The sequence below is a fragment of the Pinus tabuliformis genome, chromosome J, assembly GCF_031772625.1.
Source record: "Pinus tabuliformis cultivar Carrire ecotype Pingquan chromosome J, CPIR1, whole genome shotgun sequence".
NCBI lineage: Eukaryota > Viridiplantae > Streptophyta > Pinopsida > Pinales > Pinaceae > Pinus > Pinus tabuliformis.
In genome coordinates this window covers 1288049453-1288059974 of record NC_142295.1, presented here as the reverse complement: position 1 = coordinate 1288059974, position 10522 = coordinate 1288049453, and the positions used below count along the sequence as shown (strand labels likewise).

General features: G+C 35.8%; 1 protein-coding gene across 1 annotated transcript; it reads left to right on the top strand.

The window, feature by feature from the left end:
- The first annotated feature begins 3395 nt into the window (after positions 1-3395).
- LOC149231975 (DNA polymerase delta catalytic subunit-like) lies at positions 3396-10198 on the top strand. Its single transcript, XM_089376404.1, has 9 exons — positions 3396-3564; positions 4054-4125; positions 4331-4405; position 6108; positions 9002-9090; positions 9225-9385; positions 9654-9727; positions 9844-9931; positions 10111-10198. Exons 1-9 carry the CDS (start codon positions 3526-3528, stop codon positions 10196-10198), a joined length of 687 nt encoding a protein of 228 aa, XP_089232530.1. The 5' UTR covers positions 3396-3525.
- Positions 10199-10522: the final 324 nt, after the last annotated feature.

Here is a 10522-nt window from a genome sequence, read left to right as displayed (position 1 = left end):
TGGACAGACATGGTTGTCCTCTCGTCTTCGTGTGTCCTCTTGTTCATATGCCTGGGCAGGTCCCATACAGTAGAATGTACTCCAGGTATGCATTTTGGTGTACCTTGGATGGGACATTTCCATTTTGGCTCCGTGGCTACTGGGTATACATATCCATTTTTCTCTGCTTATGCCCATACCGAAATGCTGTCACATATTATTAGTGATCAGTCTGGCAGACTTTATAATGTGCCCTCAAAGTATTGATACCACTGTTTACTTTGTATCTTTATGATACAATCACTTTTATAAATTATGATGATAAATTTTAATTTTTGTTCACCTCCAGTTTAAATTTTCTATTTTGTTTTTAATTATTATGTTTATAGCTATCCCTTGCACCTTTCTTTTTCATGGAAATCCTTGCGGGATCCTATCCCTTTGCTGAGTATCCTTCTGGAGAGTGGTTCAATCATCAGCCACTATAGTGGCTGGTAACCACAAGGCACTAGATTTGATTTGAATTTGTTACCTAAGTCTTCCCCTAGGAAAGCTACCTTGGACAGATAGTTCAACAGATTTTGATAACCTTTGAGGCTGAATGTTGTTCTCTCCATCTATTTGTACAGTCTCTACTACACGTCCATCTCTATTATCATACAAGTATTATGGTCTAAATGACCCAGACAATTCTTTTTCACTTTCTACCATTTGATAGCTATTATGGCCATCGTAATCATTTTTACCTTGTTGCATTTTGGTGTGTCATTTATATGTTTTCTTTTAAGCAGTCATAATTGTTTCATATTGTCTTCAATTATAGTTTGATATACATAAACCCAGCTGACTGAAAAAACTGCTATGATCAGATCCATGTGTGCTAATAAATTATAAATTTATATGTTTCAATTTTAGAAAAGAAAAATTAATCAGCAGTTAGAGGAGACCTTATATATGCTATTTTGGGACTTTGAAATTGCCTTTGGCACAGTTCCCAAAATTAACTCATGGAAAAATTAAGCACACCCATAGGCCTCAGATCTCCAACAGCTAGAATATATGGGAGAGTAATGGGCAGAATTAAAACTTGCAAGGGATGGGCAGAAAAAAATTACTTGTAACATAGGGGTCAAATGGGGGTGCCCAAACTCTGTTTGGAATATATATTTACTAACTAGGGCAATGCCTTGTAGAGGAAGACTGAGGTGGAGTCGACCTTGCAAGGATGGTCATCATTCAAATTGATGCAGATGACTTCATCTTGTTGGCCAAAAATTTCAACAACCTCAACAATCAGTGTGGAGATCTCAGACTTCTCAGACAATTTGGGCCACTAACACAGGCCCATTTAAATTGACTGATGACATGTATTTCAAGTTTTTTGAACTTAAGGGTCTACATCTCCACTGTACAAAGTTTGTTCTGTTGGTGGCAGATATGAAGAGCATTGTCCAAAGTTCTATTCTGTTTACTGGACTAAGTCTCGTAAAGTGGAACTGTGGAGCCTTGCTCTGCTGAAGGAAGGACTGTGTTCCTCCTTAGCAGCTTTCTGCTCTGCCTCTAACAACATGGTTTTAAGAGAGAAGAACATTGCCTCTAGAAGGCTTTCCAAGAAAAACCTTGTGGGAACATTCCTTAACAATTCACACAGAACCATCATTTTATGGTTATGTCTTAAATATTCTCTTAAAATCCCCCTACATGTAGTAGTTGCCGCCGCCATTGCTCTGGTCCAAATTTATGGAGCTGGCTTTCTAGTGCAACCTGATTGGCTTTTGCAGCATGTGACCTTTCTCCCGTACATGGCAGATTTTGCTGTAGTCTACTGTCAGATGGCAAGCCTTTCTTGGACTGTGTAATAGGAATTGCATTATTGAAGCATGGTTTCTTATTTCATGGTTATTGTTCTATGCTTTTGTCTTGCATATGGACATTTCATTAGGGCCATACCTATATCACCCAATTGGATCTACTTGGGAAACATAGAAAGCCAATACTATTAAATCAGGCCTGTAGTCTGAGAGTTCATTTATGCATCAGGTATATTCTTATGTTGGGTGCAGGGATAGAATATACTACATCTATTGCCAAATATAACATTTTTCTTCTTAGTAATAGAGAGAGATGACCTATTTTCCATCTGGTGATCGTTATTGGTGCTTCTTTTACTTACAAGATAGAGATGCTTGCAGTCCTCTCTTATTCTATATATGCATGTATCAGCCATTCACATTGATTATTTTTGGGCATCAATTATATCCATGTAATTCTTTTCTTCCTCTTGGCATAATGTTTTGGGTATGAACTGTAATTGACAATCTTGTACAAATAAGATCGAGTTCTTGAATTGCATTAATTAGTCATGTGTACTTGTACAACTAAGATGATATGCTTAGGCCCTCTTATTATATTTTGATTACAAGTCCAGTTTGATCTTTTGACACATTCTCTGTTCCATCAGACAATATCGATTTTACGTATTGTTTTAAAATTTCATATCATTAATCATCTCATTTTTTTTCCACCTGTCAGGCCATCAAATGATAGAGCATACAAAGAGGCTAGTTGAAGAAAGGTTCACAATAGTTGGTGGTTACCAATACAATGCTGAGGTAGGCTATTATTTAGCAACTAAAGGCATTTGTAACCTTTGAACTGGATCAGTAATGACAGGAAGTACACTTGTTGTATTGGTGATAGTCCAAGTTCTTGAAATCATAATGGGTGATCTGATCCTAACCAAGATTTCTACTGTAAAGCTTGATATTATATTTTTATATTTGAATCTAGGTTGTATATGGAGATACAATTTCAGTTATGATACAATTTGGTGTACCAAATATAGAAGAGGCCATGACGCTAGGGAGGGAAGCCTTAGATTATATTAGTGGTACATTTACAAAGGTACAGTGTCAAGAATTTTAAATATCCGTGAAGCCTCTAGAGTTGTTAATGATGTTTTTGTAGGGATGAATGTTTTAATTTAATATCACCTTTCTTTTTAAAACTAATCTTCTTTTGACATTCCACTTCCATGAGATCTTTGTAAATATGCACAGGACAAGATGATCAGTTATGCTTTTCTGTGGCTTATCTGCATCTGTTTGGTGCATCTTTGGCATCTAATCAGTGCGTTATTTAACATATGCTTTTATGCAGCCTATTAAACTAGAATTTGAAAAAATATACTACCCATACTTGTTGATAAGCAAGAAAAGATATGCTGGGTTGTTGTGGACAAAGCTAGATGCTTATGACAAAATGGATACTAAAGGTGACAAACCTGATCTTTTTGTTTCAAAGACAGGCCTTAGTGTTTGTGAAGGCTCAAAATGCTCTTAGAAAAATAATTTATTTGATGCCTTCTTAATTATTAAATATTCCCGATCTTTTAAATATTCCATATCAACAGGCATTGAAACAGTGCGAAGGGACAATTGCCTGCTGGTGAAGAACTTGGTTACAGAGTGCCTTCACAAAATACTCATTGATCGTGACATACCTGGTGCAGTGCAGTATGTCAAGAACACTATTTCTGACTTGTTAATGAACAGAATGGATTTGTCACTTTTGGTGATAACTAAGGTGAGAACAATGAATCCTTCTGCATGTTTATGACCAAATTTGTTTGACCATTTGTTACTTTTGAAATGGAGAAAATATGATAGGGGAAGAGGAGATTTACATTGCGAGCAAGTCACTTATTACATATTCCTGGTTTCAAGTGTTAGAAGTATATACTATATACCTAGTTGGGGTAGGCCATGGAAGTTTCCTTTTTAAGTCTGTCATGTTTCTTCTCCCTACATTCTGTACTTGGAAGGGATTCAGTCAATATTTACTGCTAGCAATGGGAGGAAGAAGTGTCAAGGGAGGCTCTTATACAATTGAAGAGAATCAAAACATGACAATATATAATATATCTGCATTTTTAATCTCATCCTGAGAAAAATTGATTACTGTTTAGCTGCGGCAGAAACAGATGTTTGCAGGTCATATCCTTTATCAAGGCTATCAGCATATTCTTAAGGGCATTGTTGTTTGCCTGTGCTAACAATCTCTTTGTTGAGTCAGGGTCTGACAAAGACTGGAGATGACTATGCAGTCAAGGCAACACACGTGGAACTAGCTGAGCGCATGCGGAAGGTAAATACTGGAAATAACTTCTCAGAACAAGTATAATGAATGGTGCAATGCCTTCTGGTTCCATTTCAATCCTATCTCTCTATTTTTATTACTGCAGTGCATCTAAAGACTCTTGTAATATTTTTCTTTTTATTGACAATGAGTCCATTGTTGGATTTTTTAAATTGATGTCGTGTTTTAAAGCCAAGTTTCCCCTGGTTTACAGAGGGATGCTGCAACTGCTCCAACTGTGGGTGATCGTGTTCCATATGTCATCATAAAGGCTGCAAAAGGTGCCAAGGTAATAATTAACCCCTTCTGTGCTCAGCATAAGTCTCGATATTGCACTAAAAAATGGTTATTTTAATTATTTTGTTATGTTTTATTTGGAGGCATAATTTACAGAGGGATTATGGATATTAATTAACCCCTTTTGTGCTCAGCATAAGTCTCGATATTGAAGTAAGTTCTGTCATATTCAAGACCACCTCTACATATTCCATAGATTAAAGGCTGAGTAGAATTATTCTCAAAAATATATCGTAGATTAAAGGCTGAGTAGAATTATTCTCAAAATTCTAGATAGTAAGCACTTATTTTGAGCTACATTATGCTTGATCTTGATAGGCTTTTAAGCCTGTTAAAATTATTATCAAAACTCTACACGTTCAGTGCTTATTTTGAGCTCCATTGTACTTGATCTTGCCAGTTTTTTCAATTCCTTTGGTCTTTTCCTTTTCTCAGCTTGTAATTTGCCAAAAGCATAGATGTTCAGTGCTTATTTTGAGCTTCATTGCACTTGATTTTGACCCTTTTTTCATTTCCTTTGGCCTTCTCCTTTTCTCAGCTTGTAATTTGCCACCGAAAAGCATAGACAAACTTTACAAAGAAACGGTAGCCAGTTTCGAACCCTGCTTAAATAACTTTCAGAGGTAAGAGCTTTTCAAAGTTTCCTATTATGCAGAAAGAAATCAAAGTTTAGAGCATAGGTTTTTTCAGTTTTATTTTTGTGCAAGTGTTTGGACATGCCAGAAAAGAATTAACAACGCAGGGAGCCTGGTTACATCTGAGCCAGTGGCTGGAAAATGCTCTTTGCTTCTTTCGCTTCACAATCATATACACGCTCAAAAATGTATTGAAGGTATGTACGTAAATATAGGTTTGAAACCCCTTACCCATGTTAAAAGACGTAGAATTTTCTATTTTAAGAAATAATGAGCAATGGTTAGCTACAAAGTAGAGTATTAAGACTTATACTTTTAGAGTTTCATGCAGACAAGGCTTAAATATCACGGACTTTACTCCATACTTTGATGAGGTTCCATTTTTACATGCGTGCCATGACCTTAAGGTAGGTATGCAGGCACCGAGAGGTAAGAATTGAACATATGGCATTGGTGAGCCATTCGGGTACTTGAGGTAGCTATGCTGGCACTCAGAGGCAAGGATCGAACTTAGCGTTGGTGGGCCATTGGGGTACTTTCTGAGCAGTAGGCATGAGGGCACTGAGAGGTAGGATTTGAATTTATCCCAGCGTAATGCTTATCCAAATGTTACAGACCCTAACCCATCTCCATGCTCTAATTAAGGCCTGCATTTTAACATTTGTTGGTTGGGCTGTAGGAATTTATCATAATTATCCAGGTTCGAGTCTAAGAATGGGCTATGCTTGAGAATTTCTCTCTTGCCAAAAATTATGACTTATTCTTCTTTCTTCATGGATATAAATATTTATTCAATTCCAAACGGAAAAGAACATGTCTAACATTCAGGAAGAAAGGGGGATCCCTTGAATTGCTTGTATTTTCAAGTTTGTTCATGGATATGAATATGTTTAAATCCACATGCAAAAAACATGTCTAACCTTCGCGAAGAAAGGCTGACCGCTTTTCTTGTATTGTCAAGTTTAGTCCCTTTTTATGCTCTTCTTCTTTTACTTTTCTTTATTTTTGTTTCATTGTAGGAACACTCTTGTACCTATTCCCTTGAAGCATAATATATAGGGTGGAAAAACTTGGCTAGAAGTGTTAAATACAGAGAAGTGTTATATACGAGGATGTATAAGTTAAATTTGCGATAAGCCCAGTGGGCTAGTTTAACTGGTTGATTTGGACCGACTAGTTTCAATTGGAGATTGTTGCAAATTTCATAGGTTCAAGTCCAATAGAATGTGACAAATCATTTTTAGGATTTCCTCCAGCTCTACTTGAGTTATGCATGTCGTCAAAACAAACTTCTAAACCATTTGAATGAAATGATAGTTGGAAGCCATATATGTTTCTGGAGGACCAAAATGATGAACTATATCAAAACTTTGCTAGTTAGAGGAAACATAGCCACAAGAATGACTTGGTTCACTTCTGGGGTAAGGAGAAATTGTTGCCACCACGGTTGCACTGTGGAAGCCATCGACAGTATAGACCTGTAGCTTTCCCCTGCAAAGAAGGGGAAAAGGAAGTTGTATACGATGATGAGCATGCAAAACAAAAAGACCTATGATAACAGAAACATCATATATTCAACAAGAGCCTTACCTACGAAGGTTGGCGTGTAGTGGGTGATAATGTTGAAAAAATTTCCAGGAAGACCTTACGCTTTTGTTGAATGAACCTAAGATCCAAGTGAAATGGGGAAAGATTTATCCAAGATAGATTGAATATATGATGTTTCTATTATCATAGGTCTTTTGTTTTGCATGCTCATAGAAATCCACCATTCGATCATATTTCAAAGCTTTAGCACTTGTTTTTGAGAGAGAAACCCCAGAAAATATCGCCTGAATGGCACAGTTTTGAGGTCGGTGAAGAAATTAGTGACTCGATTAGGTTTTGAAAGCTTCTACATTCTCTTTCCCTTTTGGATGCAAGTCTTTTGATAAAACTGTAAATGTCTTATATGTAGTACTTCTTTCTTTTGTGAAAATCTGCAATTATACATTGAGATGACTTGTACCGTAGAAATCTTAGGTTTATTTTACACTTCATGAGTTTGAAACTGTGTTCCCCTCGGTTATGATTTTCTGAATTTTTTGGTTGTTGGAATTGTCTAAGTCTCCAGCCTTGATATCCCCGATATCATTGCTACAAGATATAGAGATGCTGTTGGTTTCGTTCAAGCAGTCAAGCCTTTTTTTGGATTAAAAACTGTTGCACCTCAGATAATTGAATATTTGTCATTTTAAATATCTATACGAGTGGTATTCTGGGGCTAGCTTGTGGCTGAGATTTACAAGTTGGAAAAATTTAGCCTTTCTTGTTTGATTTTGAGAAGTTTTCAAATAACTGCAAACTGTTTGACTTCACGACTTGCTGTCATAGGCTGTGTATTTTAGTGTAGAGTTACCTTCCCTAATTTTGTATAGGGAGCTCATGTTATGTCATTATTTTGAGTCCTATTATTGTAGTGATATGCATAAAGCCTTTCCTACTTTCTAGACATTTGGTATTTTGGTCTTCACATTTTTATTACTGTAAGTTGTAGATTAGGCAGTGTTAAGTTTCATGGCTTTAACATTATTTCTCCTATGATAGGTGGAATATTTTCGTCAACTGCTTAAGCCTGTAACATAGATGGGCAGTTGGCATTCTTAGTGTATCAACCAATTTTTATTTTCAAGCTACCTTTATCTAAAATTATCGATCTTGCGATGGAAGAGAATATGGATGGGCTAATGTGGTTACCATCATCCGCATGGACCTTATGACAATTGTATATGGTAAAAGCAATTAATCAGCACATGTTGTGAACTCATATTCATTTGGTATGCTTATTATGATCTATTACGCATCTGCTATTTTGCTATTCCATATTCAATAGAGTTGCAAACAGATGAGATATTTTGAAGCTTTAATGTCTGTCTTACATGATTTCATCGTGTGTTTATACAGCTGGTGATTTCATTTCACAAAGATGAGATATCAGCTGCCTCATTGCTTTATCCATGTAAAGTTAGATTTTTCAGGAAAGGCGTTGAACTTCCTTCATGAATATCGCCATTTGTGTGTAGGAGAGTTTATGACACTACGAACAGGTGTTTATGTTGGTTAATTGATCAAGACTACACTGATGTAAGTTTTCCCACACCATACCTGGTTAAATGATGGAAATAGGGCACTTGTTTAGATTTTCATTTTTTCTATTTGTATATCTAAATGTCATGCAGGGTATGCTAAATACATGTTTGAAGGGGCGTTTATTTTGGAGGAGTATTGTTGCCCTCAATGACTTGAGAATCAGCTTACGAGTAGCCTCTGCTGGTCAAAGTTCAAATTTGTCTATGATGCAGTGCAAGTATAGAACACATCCAAAGTTATTTGAGTCTTTGGAGTCAAGGATCGAGGTTTGACAAAAGACGTTCAATTAGCATCATATCTATTAATGACAGGTCTTTGGTCCCTAAACAACTCAGATACCAGATGTTGTAAAAGTTCTACTTTACAAGTGAAACATATCTGGTAGATATTGGATAGTCCTTTTTGTTGATTTTTTATTTTCCCTCCAACTTGCATTTCCGAACATCTTTTTCCCACTTTTTCCATTTGATATAATTGTTATTTGGAGCTAATTTCCAATTTTAAAGCAGTCGAGGATTACTCTACATTGATGAACAAAGTTAGATTGAAGGTTTAAAATTTAAATGGATTTGTGGTACCAAGGTCCCATTCTTCTTGAATTTTCCAGAAGGGGAGTGTCTTTTGATTTATTGATTGGAATCCTGTCCAAGCTGACTTTTTAGATTAAAGTTATTTTGACAGTGACATGGATTTAAATAAATAGATATAATGGGAGGTGCAACTTTTGTGAATGATTTCTTCCTCAGCACTATTTTGTAGGATGGCTTCTTTATGTAAGAGTTTTCGTCTGGATATAATGACTAATGTGTTTACTTGGGTTCAAGCATATGAGAAATCTGAGGATCCAATTTACGTACTGGAGAATAACATCCCTATTGATCCACAATATTATCTGGAGAATCAACTGAGCAAGGTGAAAGACCAAAGCATCATCACTTGCAGTTTATGCTCTTTTTGAAAATTTCACCAGTGTTTCAAATATATCTTGATAGATAGTAATTCTTTCCAGCTAAGTGTTTTTTATTAGGGCCTATTTTTGCTCTGTAGCCGCTGTTGAGAATATTTGAGCCCATTTTGAAGAATGCAATCAAGGAGCTTCTTCATGGTAGTCACACACGAGTAGTTTCCATATCAACTCCTTCAAATAGTGGAATTATGAAATTTGCCAAGAAACAACTCAGTTGTATTGGTTGTAAAACACCTATCAGGTATTTAGTGAATACAAGTAGAGGGTGTCTTGCATGTGGTTTCCTTGCTTATAGTAGTGCACAATTGAGAGTAATTATTATTTCAGTTTGGCACATTAGAAAGCTACTAGGGTTCATTTTTTTGATGTCGAAAAATCTGTGAGGTTGCATGATTCCATGCCTGCTCTCCTTGTAAGAAACTGTCTAGCTTTCTTATAATAAGAATGTCTGGTTAGGTTGCTTCATACTGAAATTCATGATGTTACCTGATTTCATGTTGCCATTGCAGCGAAGAAGATCAGACACTTTGTTCACATTGCAAAGGAAGAGAAGCAAAATTGTATCAGAAAACAGTTGCAAATGGTAAGCTGGTATTCTAATACCATTACTCTTTATTTGGAGAATTTAAAGTAGGTCTTGCGTCTATTATTCTCAACTAGATTTTCTATCATATGACACTAATATTTGATCAATGTCAGTGAGGGAATTAGAAATGCTCTTTGGTAAACTATGGACACAATGTCAACGGTGCCAAGGCTCTCTGCACCAAGATGTTCTTTGCACAAGGTTTTTGAATGTTATATTTCAAGTATTACATTTTCATAACATGATTTAAATTTACATTATGGATGTATTTTGTAACATTTGTGTGATCATGTATTTGTTTTTAATTAATAGGATTTTATTTTTATTTTTAAAATTACTATCTCTTTTATACTTACATTGATGTCCTATCCTTATTGCAGTCGTGACTGCCTAATATTTTATTGTAGGAAGAAATCTCAGAAAGACCTAACTGAAGTAGAGGTGCAACTAGAGCACTGGCAGTTTTGAGGATGTTGCCTGTGTAGCTTGTAATTTTTTGTATTATCGAATATTTTTGTTTTCCTGAATTTTCTCTGGTGTATGTTTCTCTGATTTAATGGACCAAGGAATTTATTTGGTCCCTGAATTAGGATGAGCATGGTTTATTTATTGTACAGTAATTGTCAAATCCTTGTTATTTAATGTTAACCATTTTGATATATCTTTTCTCCTTGCAAATGAGATGGAGAACAATGGTTCCAACTAGGACATATGGAGTAGGTGTGAATATAAAGCTCAATCATTATGGATCTATTAGCTAAACCATAGTTAGTGCTATACTTAAGCTTATTG

Coding starts and splice junctions, on each gene's coding strand:
- LOC149231975 (XM_089376404.1), top strand. CDS start 3,526: ATGAACAGAATGGATTTGTCACTTTTGGTGATAACTAAG. Junction 3,565..4,053: donor CACTTTTGGTGATAACTAAG/GTGAGAACAATG, acceptor TTGTTGAGTCAG/GGTCTGACAAAGACTGGAGA. Junction 9,386..9,653: donor GGTTGTAAAACACCTATCAG/GTATTTAGTGAA, acceptor TTGCCATTGCAG/CGAAGAAGATCAGACACTTT.